This window comes from Anas platyrhynchos, chromosome 5 (genome assembly GCF_047663525.1).
Source record: "Anas platyrhynchos isolate ZD024472 breed Pekin duck chromosome 5, IASCAAS_PekinDuck_T2T, whole genome shotgun sequence".
Classification (NCBI taxonomy): Eukaryota; Metazoa; Chordata; class Aves; order Anseriformes; family Anatidae; genus Anas; species Anas platyrhynchos.
The window spans coordinates 40,024,702-40,044,802 of record NC_092591.1 but is presented as its reverse complement, the minus strand read 5'-3'; the positions used below and the strand labels follow the sequence as shown (position 1 = coordinate 40,044,802).

At 37.1% G+C, this 20,101-nt stretch overlaps 1 protein-coding gene across 2 annotated transcripts in view; it reads left to right on the top strand.

Annotated features, from left to right (window-relative positions):
* SPRED1 (sprouty related EVH1 domain containing 1) overlaps positions 1 to 5,040 on the top strand; it is a 59,407-nt gene extending 54,367 nt beyond the window's left edge. For both annotated transcript variants that reach the window (XM_005009776.6, XM_072038916.1), the window contains exon 6: positions 1,898 to 5,040. In XM_005009776.6, the coding sequence (XP_005009833.1) occupies positions 1,898 to 2,557 (660 nt within the window). In that variant the 3' untranslated portion in view covers positions 2,558 to 5,040. The remainder of the gene's footprint in view (positions 1 to 1,897) is intronic.
* The last annotated feature ends 15,061 nt before the right edge of the window (positions 5,041 to 20,101 follow it).

The window sequence follows — 20,101 nt, the reverse complement described above, 5'->3', positions numbered from 1 at the left end:
AAATTTTTCCTGCATTTATCACAAGTTTTCCAGAATTTATCACTTCCTTTCTTAATTAATGATTTCTTGTTATCAGTTGCCTACATACAGTTGTAATATGTCAAACCTTAAGCATTTTAGTAGGTGTTTGGCTGGAGATTTAAAAGAAATAAGTTCTGGTTATGTGTTATGCTCAAACAAATAAAAAAGACTGAGGAGAGATCAGATTTTAGAGTTGCTGGTATTTGTAGTGATCTTTAACAGCTATTTAATGTCCAGGAAATGGGAGGTCTAGGGTGGATTTCTTTATTTGAGTGTTTTTTTGTTTGTTTGTTTTTTCATATAAACAATTCATTTACTATCTTACATGCATGCTTAGTTCTCTGTTTGAGTAGTGGGGTAAGGATCCTTTGTGCTGTAACATATGCAATGACATTTTTGATACTTTTTTCCCCTTTAATTTAAGCTGTTAATGGTTCAAAAAAAGACAATTATCCATAGCCTATTGTTTTAGCATCAATAACTCTTTCTTGTTTTTGAAAACAAAGTCGAGTTTGGAAGCAGTCTGTTTTTATAAGTAAAGGGTTGGCCGGCTTGCATCAGAGCCTGGGAAAATAAGGATGAGCAGTGATGTCAGCTGAGTAGGATATGGCCTTTCTTCACACCATATCCTCTAGATCTCATGGAAATCCAACCAAGTGGCTTGGAGCCAAGATAAAAATTGTTCTTGTTAGCATACTGCAGTTGAAACTCAGAGGGCAAAGCAGCTCTAATCACAATTCTGTAATTAATGTATATCACACAAGGATTACCAAGCAGGGAAGTGGTGATTAGAGCAGGCTATAGATATGCCAACTTCTGTTTATGTAGGAATATTTTAAGAAGCTATTCCATCCTCTTCTGCCTTCTACTGCATTATTGAGACATGCAACCTTCCAGGTAGTAGGAGCATGGACACATGCAAAGTGAAACTGAAGTGTAAACTTAAAACATCATCTTCAGTAACGCTTTGTTTCACACTGCAGCAGATTAGGGACATGCTAATTCTCATGAAGTTCATCAGTACTAATAAAGCTATGATATGGATGCCAAAGATGTGTTCCCAAGTAATTCCTGAATCTGGGAGAATTTTTCAGGCTAATGGGTTAGGGAGTGCTTTTCAGTCTTTTCTGTGAGATGTTTTGCAGACTGTGCACTTGACAGGAGGAAAAAAAAGGCGGAATTAGACTTGAAGCTCAGTTATATTCTGGCTCTGATTATAATAGCCCTACAGTGTAGGAAAATAATTGCCTGTCTGTAAGGCAGGCATACTGGGACATACTGAGACTTTTGCTGTTTTGCTGGATTATCTGCTGTTTTCAGAAGCTCCTTCCATACATGTGCTAAATTTTTACCCTATTTGTCGTTATTTGCACGTTTTCTTAGAAGTTACTTGTAATGTGATTTCAGTGACATTCCATGGCAGTCTGCTATCTTACATTTGTATCCAAGATCTGCAGTATTTCAATTCTGATGTTTCAAATTTATCACCTTCAAGAACTTTTTCATACCCCTTTGCCCTTTCATTGAGACAGAATAAACAAGAACTCTCTTACCTCTGTTGTTTGCTTTGTATGTGTTTAGCGCATTTCTTGTTACTTGTCCATTAAGGTAAAAAGCCTTAAATTATGGTCAATTCCTTACAAGTTGAGGATTTTAAAAGTACTTGCTCCTTTGTCCACCGGTGTCCTAACCTAACCAATCTCAGTAAAGTATTGTATGTATTTGTATGTAAGGGTGAGGCATTTAGAAGCCACTGTTGTTAAACACTTATGTTCATGAGGCAAGGAAGAAATCCTGCACTCTAATTTTTACATTGTAGGTGGACATGAATCTAGAACTTCTCTATAGTAAACTAATCTTGCCTTTGCCGTTTCAGGTCCCACCGAAGTCCATCAGACACGTTAGCTTTCAGGATGAAGATGAAATCGTAAGAATAAACCCTCGTGATATTTTGATACGTCGTTATGCAGACTACAGGCATCCTGACATGTGGAAGAACGACCTGGAAAGGGATGATGCAGACTCAAATATACCATTTTCTAAATCAGACAGTAAAAAATCTGACTATTTATACCCATGTGGGGATGGAACTAAGCTGAATTCCCTGAAAGACTCAAAGAGTTCTGTGGTATTTAAAACTCAGCCTTCCTCATCAAAATTTAAAAACTCTAAAAGAAGAAAAGAGGATGGTGAGCGCTCCCGCTGTATATACTGCCAGGAAAGGTTTAATCATGAAGATAACGGCAGAGGAAAATGTCAAGATGCTCCAGATCCTATTAAAAGATGTATCTACCAAGTTAGTTGCATGCTTTGCGCAGAGAGCATGCTGTATCACTGCATGTCAGACTCTGAAGGAGATTTCTCTGATCCTTGCTCATGTGACACTAGTGATGACAAGTTCTGCTTACGCTGGTTAGCACTGGTAGCGCTGTCATTCATTGCTCCGTGTATGTGCTGCTACCTCCCCTTGAGAGCATGCCATCACTGCGGTGAGGTATGTGGGTGCTGTGGAGGGAAGCATAAAGCTGCAGGATGAATCAGTCTTGTGCCAAACAGAGCTGAAAATCTTTGTTTCCAGGAAGCATCTAACTTGGATTTGTAGAAGCTTTTTGGCAAGCTGAAGGGAATCTTCTTTCATGTAAGAGATGCTTGATGTGGAAGAAGCAAGGAGACTTGTCAGACCTTGGCATTTTACAAGTGCTAGCCATGCCTATTTCCTTTAAGCGCGTGGCATTTGTTGCAAGTTGTGAAGGAGATTTTGCAAAGGAAAGCCTGTTCTTATTATTGGCTATAAAATGAGTATATAAACTATGATTATACTAAAAGGGATTAACTTTTGCCACTTTGTACATTCATGGTTTAGGTGAGGGGGCTCTTTTAAAAGGATTAAAACTTATCTGAGGGGAAATTTTAACTAAAAGTGCACTAGTGACAGTTGATTTAAGATTAAGAAAAGTTAATACTCAGCAAATGAGAAATGAAACTGATTTTAAGTGCAACTAAATCACTTATTAATAGTTTTTTGGAAGCGACTTTATGTATAAATAACAAATGTTTATATTTAACTAAATGTGTAAGGTACGAATTATTACATGTTATACTTCCCTCCCCTCTGATCTAGTAGGTATGGACCATATCTACTGTCACATTCCATGGTAGTATTTTAAATATTTAATTAGTTAATTTAGTTGCATTTTTATTCCAGATGGACAAATTGATATGTTCAGTCCTGTTTCCCTTCAGCTACAGTTTGTGTTGAGTTGTATCCATACATTCTGATAATCTAAAAACCTTTAAAATATTAATTATTCTAGTCTCGAGTGACCAATATTTTTTGTTAAGCACAGATGTAATTGTCTAAAATGTTCTTGTTAGAACATAACATTTATTTTTATATATAAATGACTTTGATTTCAACATAATAGCAAAAAGGAAGTTGTTTCTGTTGCTCAACCAGCAAGTTGTTTTCTTTTGGGGTATCCTCCAAAAATACTTTTATTTACATATGCAGGTGTTCATTAAGCAAAAGGTACATTAAGACAGTTGTAACGAGTTGTCATCAGTGTTCTTGTTTATCCTTCTGTTAAACTAGGATCCTGTTCAGCTGTTTATCAAGTACTATGATTAAAACAAGATTAATAACAAAATTGAAATTGTTTTCATTATTTTGAACTGCAACTTTTTCTTACTTGAACAAAGCTACTGTTTATTTGAACAACAGCAAAAGACAACAGAAGACTTGAAAATAAGTTACAGCCCAGGCAAAATTGGAGTGAACTTAATTGAGTGAATTTGGAGGGAGGCTGGGGAATGGGAAGAGGGTGAGAAGTGTGTGTGTGCGCGTGCACGTGTATGTATGCACATCTGATATTGAGCACGACGTTTGTTATGGCTTTGTATTTACTAAGTGTTTAACTTTCAAATAAGAATTAACCAATTAACCCTTAGATATTTTTTTAAGAACATTTCATGTTTTGCTGTCATGAAGTAAGAAACAGTTACTTCTCATTGAAGATATGTGAAACACTAAAAATAGTTCATTGGGGAAAGTGCCTATTTGCTATCATGGCTGGAGTGGACAGATTGTCCTCAGAGTACCCTTCTTGTTAAACTTAAAAAAAAAAAAAAAAAAAAAAAAAAAAGATTCACATGACTTACTTTTCTCCCTTCCTATGCATTTTCAGTATATTTTCTGTAGCTTTTTGTTCCGCATGTATCAGTGCCCTGAATTTTCCTTTGTAGCCCAGAAGTAAAAGAAGCAAATGTGTATCATCTGTCTGTAAGATACTTTTTAAAAGAAAACATTTATATTTATATTACAGCTTGAATTGACCACATTGTGTACATAGATCATCTCAAAGTATTATTTCACATTGAAAAGAAGAAACGTATATTGATAACTGTAGAAGTTACGAAAGAGCTTCTAGTTTTGTATTAAGACTGCATGAATTAAGTCCAAGAATATGACACTGTAGCAGCAGTCTTGGTTTTTACTGTTTATATATTTGAAAGCTGCTACTCTGTTTGATTTTCATGCTTCACACATTTTCAGCTTAACTTGGTTGCCTGGAATAGACTGTTAACTTAAAAAAAAAAAAAAAAAAAAAAAAAAAAAAAGTAAAATGGTAATGTCTTTCTTGTGAATGAGAGAAATTGAATATTTGTAAGTGCTTAAGTGCTAGGTTCCTAACTCAAGGTGAAGAGAGGTATGAACAACCTAAGAAAAGAACTTGCTGGCTGTATATAGGTAAATGCTGTAGAATCCTGTTCTGTATATACTTCAGAAAGAAATGAGTTTAACAATTTCCTCTGAGCACTATACAACATAGTGTAACTCCTAGTCCTGTACTGTACTTTATATGACATATATGTTTTAATATTTTTTTAGTGTGTGCTTTAGTATTTTCATCTTGCATTTTTAACCACTTCACTGCTAAAATGTTTTCATCTTTTGTTTTCCTCTTTAAAGGCTTGATCCATCTAAAAAAAAAATAAAATGAAATGTCATGTTCACTTTTCCTTCTTGTGATGGAATATGCAGTCTGCCAGTTTTTAAGATCAATGAAAAACAGTGCAAAAATACAGTTACGGAAGGGTTGGTTTTAAAATGATTCACACACACTTTCTTCTTTTTCTGGTGTTAGGGATCTTATCCATGTTTGCAGGTATGCAAAGGGTAATGAAAGGTGTAATACAGCAAACCCAGTCCAGAACTGGCTCTTAAATCCATGCATCTTTTGTTTTTGACAGCAAGTAAAATTTATTTTTCCTCTTACGAACTACTTTATTAAGTATTTGGGAAAAGAGAACTGCCTTTCCCAACCTTTACTTCTCTCCTCTCCCTGGACATCAGAGCAGTAGCTTGTCAGGCATGTAGTAGCAGAGCACTGTGTTGCTTGGAAGGGAGACCTAAGCCTTGGGAAACCATCGTTGCATATTAAGTCCCTCGCTTACTGAAGCCTCAGTTACCATGAAAATTAAATATTTCCCCGTGAAAGGAAGTGAAGGAAGAAGTCAAATGACAGCGGCGTTCGTGCACCATCTACTGGTGGAGAAACATTCAGGCTTTATCCAGGCACAAGCTCTGATTGTGAGGTAATTTAACGGACTGTTGGTGCAGCACTCAACTTATTTTTGAGCTTATAACTATGAATTTACAAAATAGTATCCTGGAATCTTACGGGGATTCTTTATTTCATTGTTCCTATTAAATTTCCTCTGAAATTTTACTAATAATGTTGATTGAAAGTAAAAATTACTTAATACGTCTTGTTAGGCTGTTGTAACTATTTTAAATCTATTACGTAAGAGCCTAAAAATCAGGAATGAAATTAAAATTCTTTGGGTTCTGTCAGTAGATGTAAGAGTTTTACTTTCTCCTAGAGTTCTTTCCAGTAGCAAGTGAAGGCATATGGATATTCATGCAGAAGAAATCTGGCTTTTTGCTTTGTGATGTGAATTAAGTTTGAATATGCACAGGTGTGTCTGTGCACTTGCACATGCAATTCAGTAGTTACGAGGGTGCACCTACAGCTGTGTGCAAGATTAAAGCAATATTCTGAAAATAATCTACAATTACTATGGTAACCGCTTAGTAAATAGCAGCAAATGATGGCATAAAATTCAGATGCCTTTCTGAAGCTTATGTAAGGGATGTTCTAGGCAGGCTTAACCAATTGCTTCTAAGGAAACAGGTATTTTGAAGAATGCCTTAATTTTGCATGTTGGAATAAAACATTCCCACTTCAGATGTGTTCTCTTTAGAATGGCCTGTTCATGTGTACCTGGAGGGTAATGTTCAACTCCCACGTAAATAATGCACAGGTTCAAATTAGACTTTAAATCTTTTCAGAGCTTATGGCATAGTGTGCAGTCAGTACAGTGATACATTCATCTTAATAAAACAAAAATCAAGGTGATGGCTGGCAACGAAATAGTTTTTAAAAGATGCCTTATGGTACTCTTAGTCTAGCAGCTGTGTGGATAAAACTTCCATTTCCTTTGGTGCACTGATAAATAGAAGGAGGGGTGAGTTTGAGGGGTGAGGAAGCTTTGTTTGTTTCTTTTGTTTTTTTGAAAGCCTCTCTTAATTGCAAACTTCATGATTAGTTCAAGAAATAAATGCATTTGATGGAGAAGAAGCCTTCATGATCAAAGCTGAGGTATAATCTGTACAGAATTTTTCTCCTTTTGCTTGGTGCCATTTGCTTTCCACCCTAATGACCTCAAAGTGCCTCATGTGTATGTTGCTTCCATTAAACCTCAACTGCTATTTCTTCCTACTAAATGATGTATAATTTAGTTAACTCATCCCATAGGCGTTTCTTTTTTGTACATGAATATAGCTTATTACTTTGAGTATATAATGTTAATATGCCTTTAAATTTGTAACTGGTTTATTACATCCTATTCTTGTAAGTTGACATAGCAGATAACACCATAAAAATTGTTTAAATATTTTTTTTCTCCTGTAATTACTTAATTAAAACTATCTTGAAATGAAACAGTTGATGTTTTTCCATTCTGTGTGGGGATTACGCCAAACAGTGCATATAAAGTCAAGCATTGCAGCTCAAGAACAGAATATAAAACTATTTCAATACAGGTAACATTTTGCCATAGTATTTTATTTACTGGTTAAACAAAATCAGATCATTTTCTGATTTTTAAGATTGATCAAACCTAAATATTGTATTACCTTCAAGGTCTCTCATCTTTCACTCTAAGAACTGTTGATAAGACTTGCTACGATGTTTTATACAAAAATGTCCTTGCTTTGTGTCTCCAGCAGTGCGTGTTCTTGGCTCATCCTTGCCTTTATGCTATGCAGGTCAAGATTCCTTTATATAAATCATATCTATTCTAGCTTCCACTCAACTCCCATCACAAAATATGTGTGTGTTTAGATATAATGTTAAGCTTTCTGCAAATTAAATAATAATACATTTATGTGTACACCAAAAAAATAAAAAATAAAGGAAAGTCCCTCCGTTCATGAAGAAAAGTGGAGTTGAAGATTAATGTAGAAATCTGAGAGACTTTGCTTTTGAAAGCTCAGTGGTCAGGATTTAGGGTGGATTATTCTAAACTGAATCTTACTTGCCTCTAGCTTTTGTAAATGTTTCCTTACTTGTTACAATTGATAAAGTAATTCTCAGTGTTCATTTGATCAGTTTCTAATGTGAAGAACTTTGGTTGCTGGGGGTAATCATTAGGTGGACAATTAACTGTTGATACTTGAGCTTTTAACTGGTGATTTGAAAGTGCAGCTCTGCCAGAAAAAGGAAAGAGGCACGTGATTTAAGGGACAACCAAGGGAGGGGTTAACAGGCAATGTTATAGAACTATTGAGGACCACATATAAGAAAGTGTTTCAGTGTTAAATGTGGCTTTATAAGAATTGAAAACCTAACTGTAAGATCTCTGTCAAATCCCCCTTAATGTTATGGATAATACACAACCTTCTGGTTTTGAATGAGAGAGAAGGACAGGAAAGAGGGTCCTTTTTCATTTTTTTTTTTTCGGAGGAGAGTAGGGTGGCAGTTAAGTCAACCTTGCCTGCTGGGTTTTATAAATTAAATCCAAAACTGGCTATGGCACACAGATATAGTGGCCAGTTTCTAAGGAGACTTCATAATAGTATCCCAATTAGTCTTTGCTGTATTCCAATTGATGTATTAACATAGTACTTGTGTGTCACCGTTTCTTGAACCTTTTGGCTTTCTGTCATGGATCAATATATGCTTATATACCAGAACGGAGACTTTAGACTGTGGTGTTATGTCAATACTTGCATCATTTGGGAATGCTGAGCTAATGAAATTCAATAGTTTAGAGAGAGATTTCACAAGTAAATGGATGGGAATAAAAATGATTCCTGCATTTCATACCTTAAACTTGAGGCTGGAGAGTATACACATATACACACAATGGGCTGTTGCTAAACTATGCTTTGAGTACAGCACAGTGTGAATGACTAGGAATATTTGTTTTTACATGGGAGGAAAAGAAGAGGGAAGTCAAATTCTTCAAGAAGCTAATATCTGTGTAGTATCCATGTTCAAATATCTTTATAGTATCAATGCTTGATTTGAGAACTTTAGGAATACTTCATGAAGTCCAAGGTAATGAACTCCTCTGATAGAGCAAGTCTCTCAGATGGATTGTGAATTCAGTTAAGTAGGGATTTGCCAAACTCTTAAGAATATCTTAGTACCCACCAAGCTATATCCGATGCATTTTTAGCAGCATACAGTTATTTATGTGTCATTTTGAGGTAATACACAGGAACAATTATATTTGGCACTTTACAATTTACTTTAAAACCACAAAGGAAAATCTCTCCTGTGTTCTGGATGTTGAGTAATGTGTAACAGGATAAGGTAAGATGACCAAAAAGCTCAGTATTTGGTGGGAGGATGGGTGGAAAGGAAAACAGTCATGGCAAGATGATGGCTGTTGCCATAGGACCTGCTCTTTAAAACCTGAGACTTTTCCTATAAAGACAGATTTAGCCTAGTGGCTTGTCATGTTGGACTATGAGAGAGTTCCAAGCAGCGTGAAGGAAAACATGCAGATGTTAATGAGTTTGCTAACCCTGGAAAATACAGCTTTTTGTGACAGTAGAACCTTATTTAGCAGGATTAACAATATCTGTGTGAAAGATCAATACTGGATCTATGTTTGAAAAGATTATTGCCCATGTCCTGACTCTGCTGTAATAGGCACCATCTTTGAAATCCACCAAGTCATAGCACAGACCACTCCCTTTTGTAAAAGCTTGTCTGTGATTTGCACAGATGAATAACCGATATTGAAGACTGACTGCTTTTCAGATGTTTCAAGTAACACCCTGTTCTTAAGTGATGGTGTTCAGATTTCTGAATAATTCTAGTTTGTGGTGGGCTTACAAAGCTAGTAATGTAAACTTATGTTTCAGAAGTCTGGGTTATGAAAGTAGCATACAGAAAACCTTAGTGTGTTTGGAGCTGGTTGCCCAGAGAAGGCGGTGGAGTCTCCATCCTTGTAGACATTAAAAACATCTGTGCATGTCCCTGAGCAACCTGCTACAATTGACCATTCTTTGAGCAGGTAGGGTTGGACGTGGCGATCTCCAGAAGTCCCTTATGACATCAGTGATTCCGTGACTCATTTTTCAAGAAAATGATGATTTTGGAGAAGGAAGACAGCAGTCTCAGAGACTTTGTACCAGAAGAACTTGTTTCCTGATTTGGAGGCAGATCCTACTGTTACTGCTTAAATATTTCAAGTACCATAGAAGGATTGTCTTTTTAGTCACATCATCGCTATATTTCAATGTTTTTCACTGACACAATTATTAAAATATTAATGCATTTCATGAACGAAGTCTTCAACATACATGTAAGTAATAGATATTAGCATAGCATTGAGGTGAGGGGAAAAACTGTTCCAACTGTTAGTAAGTTTAAAAATATGCACAGGTGTTTGCATAAGTACTGAACAGCAGCTTGAAATGCTCTTCTGGCACAGAAAATGTTTTCCCAGAATTGCTAGCTAATTTTAAGATAGTTCAGTTTAAATAAAAATAAAAACTAGGTCCTCCAAATCTTTTCCAGATTACCAATCAAGTTTAAAAGCTTCTCTAAAAACTGGCTGGAATCTGAGGTAAGTTTGCTGAGTGAAGACAGGCAAAAACGCCTGAGCAGACTGTGCTTGGAAGGAGTGCACGTGCTCAGATTGGAGCAGCAGCCGGGGGATGAGACTGGACTCTGGTTTCCCAGCTCATGGAGGGTTGGCAGCCTAGTAGTGGCTGTATCTCTGGGACCCTGCAGGGACCCTGCACCTACTTCACAATTTATGTTGTGCTCAGTGACCAGAGTCAAAGGACAGGTGGGGACTTGAGAAGAAGTTTGAGTCATTTCTTTTCTTGCCTCTCCTGAAAATTCAAAGTAATGTTTCTGCACGCAGACATCCATCCTGTCTTCAGACAGACATTTCTCTCAAATGGTTCATAGAATAATTCTATTTGTATAATGGCCAGTTCAGAGTTCTTGGTCACGTTTGTCTCTTACAAAGTTTAAAATTATAAAATATTCTAAAAACTTTGTCTCTTTCTTTGTTTTTAGAAAATTCCAAAGTACCTGAACTTCACCATGTGCTTGTCAGTTATCTGGTTGTCTGTGGATGTCTGCTAGCTTACCTCCAGCCTGTTCTGAAGGGGCAGCTCCAGCTCACCAGTTTATTCACAATCGTGACTCAAGCCCTTCCTCACTTCTTGACTTCGTTCTCCACAGCTTTCCTCTGCATTGATCTACCAGTCTTTCCAGGAAGTGCTCAATTATTTGCTGAAGTTTCTCTTCCCTTTGGATGGGAGGGTTCAAAAAACTGTTTTCCTCTCAGTCCTCATTTCTTCAGCCTGATACCTCTGAACAGACTCAAATATTTGTAATATGCCAGCAGTCCTGGCCATACAGTACTGTCTGTCCACCAACAGCATTGTCTGCCTGCACCTATTAACTGCAGATCTCATCTCTTGGTAACCACTGCCTTTAGGCTTAACAACAGTTTTAGTAAAGTAGTGTGGAGGATCCCCCCAAGACTAACAGAAAAAAATTAAAGAATCTCAGTCTCTCCTTTTAGCAAGATGGGAAGCAAGCTGAGGGGAGGGGGGAGAAGATGTGTGTGATGTACTTTCCATGTTCTCTCTCCCCAGCCTTGCAGCAGTAGGTCCTTGGACAGGCGCAAAGGTCACACAGGCAGCAGAGTTATGATCTTTGCACACAGCAGCTGAGGCTCTGCCTTCACACCATTAGCCTCTTAGGCAGGCTGGTAGCTGATGGACATATCATTATCAGCATGATTTTTGGCTTCCTGAACTGCCTGTCTTACTAAAACCTAAAGCTAACCCTATCTGGGCATGTGGTCCATAAGTATCTACTGAAACTCTTTCACCACAAAGTATCTCCATTCTCTTTTCAGCTTCCCTTTTTCTAGCTTTCCATTTCTTTAAAATACACATTTATATTTAATTTTACATTTTGATGCTAAAATGGAATGAGAATGCCTGCAGATTTTTATTGTAACAGGACACTTACTATTTAGAAAAAGTTCGAAAATGGGCACAACCTGTTGAGCTTTATAGTTCTAGATCATCTGGAGTAGTTTCAGATTTTCCAGACTAATCTTTACAATGTACTTTGTTCAGTGCAAGTATTTATAATCTGCTATGTATCCAGTGAGGCATGGTCCAGAAGTTACCTTTAACATACGCCTAGGGTTTAGGCTTCAGTTATATCTTGAGTACAAAGCTATCTGCACTTTGCAACAGCTTTTTTGCAAGTCATAGATCCCTTGATTTGCATTTTTTTCATTCTTCATAAGCACCTGCACCTGACAATCTACTTTAAATCTTCTAAGGAGGATAAGATTTCCTGCAAGCAATCTTTAGGTCAAACAGTGGAGATTTTTTTGTAGATGTGTACAGAACACCATATGGGTTTCCTCTTCAATTCACAAGTGGCAAGTACTAAATTAGCAATGGTTTGTGTTGCTATCATTTATCCACAAATGAACCTTTAACAAATGTAAGTTTCCTTATCGGGCTTTTGGTTACAGAACTGTTCTTTGCAAGACACCAAAGCTAAGTAGGCTTCTAAACAGTGAAACTACAGCCCTCTATGTGTGGGGATCTTCTCTGAGATTGCATCCCTTGTGAAAAATTTGTATGTGTGAAAAACCACACTTTGTGTAATTAATGATAATATTGTAGAAAAGATCTTGAACTATGCCCAGTTCAAAATAGTGTGTGTGGTAATTGGGCATAAGAACATGAAAGTGAAACAGCTCCCACGTGTTGCCAAGGTCATTTAGGAAAGGTTGACATCATGAGTGATTCATGTCTGCAAAAACAGGGTGACTGACATACTATCACAACATCACTCGAGATGAAAGTCTTGGCTGTCAGAGTGTTTGGTGACCGCACTGCCAGGGCTTGGTGGAACTTGGACATCTGTGATGAAGTCTAAGATGACTTCTAGTTTGCATATTTACACGGGTGATCAGATGGCACTTCATCAGCAGCAGTCAATCTTGCAATTAATTTTCTTTGCCCATTTCCACTACATCGTATGATTAGGGCTTAACTGTTATATTTCTGACTTGGAAGAACTGCTTTGTGGAGATATATCATAAGAAGTTTCTTTCCAGTGGGGCAGAGCTTAGTGAGCCAGAAAACATCCCCAGGAACAGACAAAATGTCAGCTCATGTCTTGATGCTGAAGCAGAATGTGTTATCCCAAGCAAAATCTTTACAGTCAGGTCATTCTGCTCCTCTCCTGTCACCAAATACATCGCAGAAATGTGGTTGTTTTTCTCGGTTGCTTATTTGCTTACATACACTGTCCCCTGAGCAGCAAATGTACATGGTTAAGGTCTTTCTTATGCTGTCTGCCACCTGTGGCATGAGTATGGAAGTGTTTATACAAGTCTCTCTTCTATATGCACGCTGCTTTAGATTCCTACCAACAGTCAGGGCCAGCTCTTCAGGAGGTCTGTTATGAGCTTGAATCTTTGACAACAAACACCAGACAGCAACATGATCAATATCACTTGTGGTCTTACAGGTTCCTGTGGTGTGACTCAAAGCTTCTTCATGCTTTTAGTTAGTCTCGCTGCTATAACAGCAGCGACAGCACTGCATTTCATCAAGGACCTTAACAATGAAATTGCAATCTTGTGCCAGGATGTAAAGACTATGACAGTTTTCAACCATCCCCTAGAAATAGAGAGGAAAACCTTGGGGGATGGGGAGCACCTCCTAAGCAATGTTTCAGGAAAGAGAAAGATTATACAGCTTATATCAAGGTTTCCAACAATAATATCGTGTAATTATTTGATTAGCAGGTTAGAGGGCACAGTACCTTCAGCTTGAGGTCTCTGCAGAGGAAATTGTTCCATTCCTTTTGAAATGATGAGATCTGATTACACCAGCTCCCTGATCTCAAGCTCTTTTTACACAATCTTTTTTTCTTGTCTCAGAACTTCCACTGTGCTCATACTCTGTTGCCATTTAGTGATGTTAATTTTTATTATTGTCTACATGTATTTATGTACGTTGCTAAGTGTGACCTGCACAGCTCAAATGATCTTAAAGGTCTTTTCCAACCTAAATGATCCTATGATTCTACGATTCTAAGCTAGCTTTCTCCTGTTCACTCTGTCTCCTAAAAACAGGTCCTTATAGGCCAGGGAGAGCCCCTCACCTGATTCCTAACCCACCAAAGCTCCCAAATCCCTCCTTTAGTCTCTGTAAATTGGATCACTACAAAGCCACCTGGCAAGCAGTAACCCTCCTGTGTGCAGCCTTCCAATGGCATTGTTGTGCTCTATTTTAGTTCATTTTCAGGCTGTGGCAGTCCCGAATTCAATTTCTCTCTTTGTTTTGTCCAGTATACCCATTCCAGCTGGTAGCAGGCCTCTGAGTCTGACATTGCTCAGTGAATGAACCACATTGATGTTTTTATAAGTTGCATGGATAAACCCTGTTGTGCTTTTCCTCCTTTACTCCCTCTGCTGTGAGAAGCCTGCATAAATTTCAGCGTCACTTAGTCAGAGATGAATAAGACTCTTTCAATGCCGTGAAAAAAAAATGTCATTGGAAGGCCAGTTATGAAAACAAAATCAATTTCCCTTAAATACAGTAGAAGCTGTAAGTATTAATTTTATCTCTGGATCAGGTCTTTAGCTGTTAGAACTTATATGGGTGCTCTTATTGTGATATACGTCTCAAGTGATTACTTTTTTTTAGTTTCAAGGAAAAATGCATAACTGGATAATGTATGAATTTCATTGTACAGTTGAGGGTTGAGGAATGTAAGCAGAGGAGCGCACTGAATATTTCCAAAATTGTTTTAACCCATAAGTGGTTAATGTTAACATTTGTCTAGTGCCAATAAAGTTAAATTTATGTGGCACGTAATTTAGGAAATTGAGTAGGCAGAGAGCTGGTGGATGCCTTCTTAGCTAAAAAAAAAAAAAAAAAAAAAAAAAAAAAAAGAAAAAAAATGTTCACTTTCCGTGAAACGCTCACACACATTTGTCATAGCAACCTTGAAGGTGGCCATAATGCTAAGCAAAATAAATAGTGCTAGCATAATGTTCGCTGTAATAACATGTCTCATGAGCTAGTTCAGTACTTCTTTTTATTACCTTATTTTCATTGCTCATTCTCTGTGTTGGAGTTCTGTTTTGTGGTTTAATCATTATTACATCATTTTCCTTTCTTAATTTAAAGCTGCTGCCCTGTTCCTGTCATTCCATGCCACCTCTTTACTACGTGCATGTATCACTTCTGACTCGATTTCTTAATAGTGAGTTCTCCACTCCATTAGTTCCCAATAATGACTAATTATTGGATAAAATATATATAAATCTAAATAGTTGATACTTTATTGTTAGAAGAAAAAAAAACAACATGCAGGATTAACAGGAAAAGGGTAGTACATTTAACAAAGTATGACAACCCAAAAGGCACAGAAAGCTTAATCAAGGTGCATCATATACACTTTTACATGAAGCAAAGCTAAGCAAGATTCTGAAGTTTATAGTTAATGATCATTGAACGTAACAAATCATGGTCAAAGTAACCAATATTTTTCACAAATACTGAGTTTAGAGTAGGGGAAAAAAACAAAACAAAACAAAAAAAAAAACAACTCTCTCTTCCAGTCTTCTTCCTTTTTGTAGATGAAGAAACCCATGTAAAAACAGGGCTGGATAAGTATTAATCTGGATTATTTGCAGAATAAAGCACCAGAGGTTTCTAGAGGATTAACAATTGCTATTCTGTGCACCTTTCCAGTCTCTCCTAATACATATGGCAAAATCCCTGCTGACATTCCCTGGGAAAGGCCACTACCAACTCAGGATACAAGAGGGACAGGAGTCCAGGGCTGGCACCCTATTTTATTCTTTTTACTGTTTAATAACTGAAATAATGAAATAACTGAACTGCTTGTTCTTGAGCAACATATGTGAATGGAATAAATAGTGGACTTTTTTTCCTTTTTTTTTTTCCTCCTACCTTTTTAGGAAAAATGTGCTAGTTCATCATATTGGTAGATACTTTTTATCTACCTCATCTGAAAGGTGAAACTTTGGTTGCCTCAATGGCTCATGTAGAGGAAAAGAAATGTTTGCTTTCAAGAACTTTTCTAAGTTTCATTCACTGCATTTTGACATAAATTTTGTTAAATGGACAGTTTTTTAAAGGTTTCATATTATCCATTATCCATCTTCTGAAGTTCTGTCAAAGTGTCCAATTGTGTATAAATGTATGAAAATTATCTTATGTGAGTTTGGTTTTTTTTTTTGACATAATGTTTATTCACAGTGTTATATTTATGGAAAGACTTTGTGTGATGTAAAGAACAGCAGAAGGAACCAACAGAATAATAAAACATCAATCTAATAATATATTACTTACATTAACTTTATATTTTCTTTACAAAGCAACAAAAACAACAAGGCAAAACCAACTAGAAAGGTCACAAAGTCCTCTCCTACCCTCCCAAAATAAAAATATAACCACCAAAAATGTGCTTGTTTCAGGTACTGATAATTCTGTGACTACTTGCAAAAATGGTGCAGTGTATCTAAAGCAACAAAGTTGCTCTTATTTAATCATCTGCACTGAAAATTAATATAGTTATTTTTGCAATGGCTGTATGATTCCCCTCTCTCCTCACTAATCTTTTCAGGTACCACCACTCTCACCAAGCATAGTTCCCCTCTCCTTGTGCTCATCTAAAGGAACAATGGGGAAGAAACACCAGCAGGCAAAACTCACGTCCAAAGGTCTATCTGCATGAGTAAGGACATCCTTGCAAGATTGTGAGTTGACAGTCTGGGTCACGTTCTGCTAAAGCACGGTAGTTTCATTTACAACAACAACAAAACACTCAATTTCTCATTTCAAATGAAAAAGAAATAAGCAACATACTAGAAATGGAGCAAAAGACCTTGACTGGTACTTTTCCTTAGTACAACGTGACAATTCATTTATAGAACTGGGTTTATTTGAGAGTATGCATCCTAACCTTTTTATGCAATGGTATTCAGAAGAAACTACTAGATTAGTCAAGAGCTCATGGGCTAATGCAGTTTGTCTTTGTTTTATGATGTTAATTAGGTTTACTTGAATGTCTGCCATTTACCTCAGACCACAGGATTAACTGAGCGCCCTTGGTATTAACTCTCTCATCAAATAATTATCATTGCTTTTTCCATGCGGTATTATTACATACAGCATTTACTTTAATTTCCTCCAAATACCGAATAAAATGCGCATTCATTATATATTTACTCTCAGAGTCATGCAGTCATGAAATCATTTTAAGGACTGAGGAAAAGAAGCACATATAAAATGATTATGGGCAAGACACGCTGTCTGCCTCAGCAGTCAGTTTAATGTCTATCATGGAGAAGCGTGTTTTCCAAGGCCAATTGTGGCACAAGTATTTTTAACTTGTCCTTGCTTACACTGTTTTAAATCTGGAGTAACTCACTAAAGTTAAAGGAGAAGCCTGGAAAAATTCCACTAAGTGAGAAAAGAATTTGGCTACCAGCATATAAAACTAACACTGTTAATCTTCCTTTTGGTTCTAGAGTAGGTCATTTCTTTATGAATATTTACTACAGTTGTAGTATCCAGGAAGAAAATTATTTAGCATTTTTGGCTGAAAATATAAATTCTCGTCTTGAAATGTGTATCTCAAATGTTGTATTCTATCCAATATGTTTGCCTTTTTCCCTTCCCCCAACTGTATACTTCTCAATATTTCCAAGAGATTTTCTTCAAAATGCTTCCAGGAAGTAAGGATGTGATAGTATTCCCATTTTAGGGACAGCCAGCTGAGTCCCATAGGGATTGTGGTCTAAATTCAGAGCAAGGATTTTTTCCAAAACTGCACTGTCTCTGTGAGGACTTACATATACGTTCAGGTCTCTTATTTACTCAATGCTGAAAGGCACCTAAAGTCAATATCTAATATTTCATTTGTGAAGTCATATTAGCTGTTGGACCTCTCACAGAATCATAGAATAATTTGGGTTGGAACTTAAAGCCCATCCAGTCCCAAAACCCTGCCACAAGCATGGACACCCCCCCGTTAGATCAGGCTGTCCAAAGCCCCATGCAACCTGGCCTTGAATACTTCCAGGGATGGGGCAAATAATCATCAAAAAATTATGTGCAGGTGCATCAGGTTGCAACCATATCAACATAACTAGCTTCTGGGCAGTTCCTGAGTTCTGTCAGGATTCCCAAAGAGAAGTTCCTTGTCTGCTTTTTATCCACGAGACTCAGTTCACTACCTAAATCGGTAGTATAAATTTTACAGAAAGACAGGGTGGTCACACAAGGTGGTCCTGGTGGTTCAGCCTAAGTATTGCCTTGGGCTCTGAGCCCTGGCTTGGTCCCCATTAGTGTCTGTATGAATCCTCACCCCCAGCTTCTAGGCGATTGCTCCATCCACCAGGTGCTCTAGCGATTTACTGCAGTGGGGTTTGCTTTCTGTAAAACACATATTGGCTATGTGAAAAAGGCATATTTACTTGACAAGCAGATAGACAGGAGAGGGTCTATCAGATAGACAGGAGAGTTCTAGAAATTTCTCTGTGCAACCAATTCATTCATAACTGACGATCGATCTTCAGAGTAGAGGTTTGAGATTGGCACTCCTACAATGCCCAGAATGCTGGAATACTGAGTTGAAGTATACCTCCTCCATCTCTCTTGTCTTAGCTGTTGATAAAAGAAATTGACCACTGCTTAGAAGAGCAGTGACACCGATCATTGCCCACCCCTCCATTATCTCCCTGGACGACCATGCTGCCTCCTGCTCAAATCACTCGGTCTTATGAACTTCACCCTTCAGCATCTAAGACCTTACATGCTTTATGAGGAGAATGCTGGGCATTTATATCAGGATGTATGTTGCAGATGGTAACTAGAAAATCAAAACCCAGACATGCAAGACCCAGCCAAAGACTTGAGCACTGCCATCACCTTGCGGGCAAGATTGACAGAGGTGAAAACTAACCTGGAAAATCTGCTCCAGCGTGTTGTCCCAGTTTTCCCTGACGTCTATTGCATTTTTATTCTTGAAACATAGCAGCGTCTCAGTGGCATTGCAAAATATGTTAGTTTTTTTTTTTTTTTTTTTTCTTAAAAAACAAACAATCAGACCAAAAAAATCACCACCAACAAAACACCATCTCACCACTTCTATTTTATTTTATCCTTATCTTTAGAAAGACAGCAAGGAGAGCAGCAACCATATGTGAGAAAGGAGTGGTGAAAAGATCTTCAGTGCATATGTAGCATGCTTAATTTGTCATGGAGGAAAGTAGCTTTTCCACTGTCATTGTGAGATTGAGAGTGAGCCATTGTCAACTTGTATACTTTGTACATGCTGTGATTTGTAACTGTTCCCAAACAAAGAGCCTCCTGTCTTGCATGATGATGAACTCTTCATCTCAGTAAAGCCAATAGAAAACAATACACTTCGAGGTTCAGTTATGCCTCAACACTATTTTTTTTATTATTTGTATTTATGATTAGAATTATTATAGGTAGTCTGGTGTGGTCTGAATGGGTGTCTATATGGTAAAAAATAAATAAGGATGAGCAAAAGTCCCTACAAGAGTGCTCTTAAATAATTCTGGCACATGTATAGGTGACATTTAATGATGGGAACAAAATAAACAGAACAATAGTGCATGATAATCAACATAAAGGGCTAATATAATATATATTAAAGGTAAGTTTATTGCTAAAATATAGTGGGATTTTTTTTAGCTTTTTTTTTTTTTTGAAGGACTATCAAGAAATATCATTCTCAAATAAGGACCTAAGCAGATATACATATGGAGCTACATGTAGTTACAGTGAAAATCAGTTCAGTTGGGAAACAAGCTTGTTTACTGATTTGTTTTCATTTACTACCTTATATGATAATACAGAAGCCAGAAGATCCACTGAAGCAGAACCTGCCTAAGAGTACCTCAACTGAAAGAGGAGTTAGAAAATAAGAGATAAATGTGTATTTTTAAGTTAATATAACTAAAATGATAAATATTTTTTAATTAAAATGTACTTTTTCTTCTCCAAAGTCCTTTCTGTTCCATTTAAAGGAAGGCTATATAACGATTATTTCCTATAAAACCACTCGATGCACATACGGTGTGTATGTAGACAGCATACAGAGCACCATCTACTGGCATGCGAAGAGTATGAAGCATTCGTCCTTCCTAAAGCATTTTTACTACTCCTGGTAACTGTGATTTTAGTTTTGTTACAGTGCACTGTTTGTCCTTCATTTAGCTTGTTTTCTAACTCCAACTCGTGCAGAAGGAGTATAAGGCAAAAGGAAATATGCTGGGAAGTGATCAGGCTGAGGAGTTTCTCATCCTGTATCTCAAACCAGCACATGCTTTGTCCTGAATGTGGTGACTTCTAAGAGTAATTATGTTTATAGTAATAAAAGCCACTATTTTAAAATATATATTTATACATAGCTTCTTGCATTGGCAGGGAGTA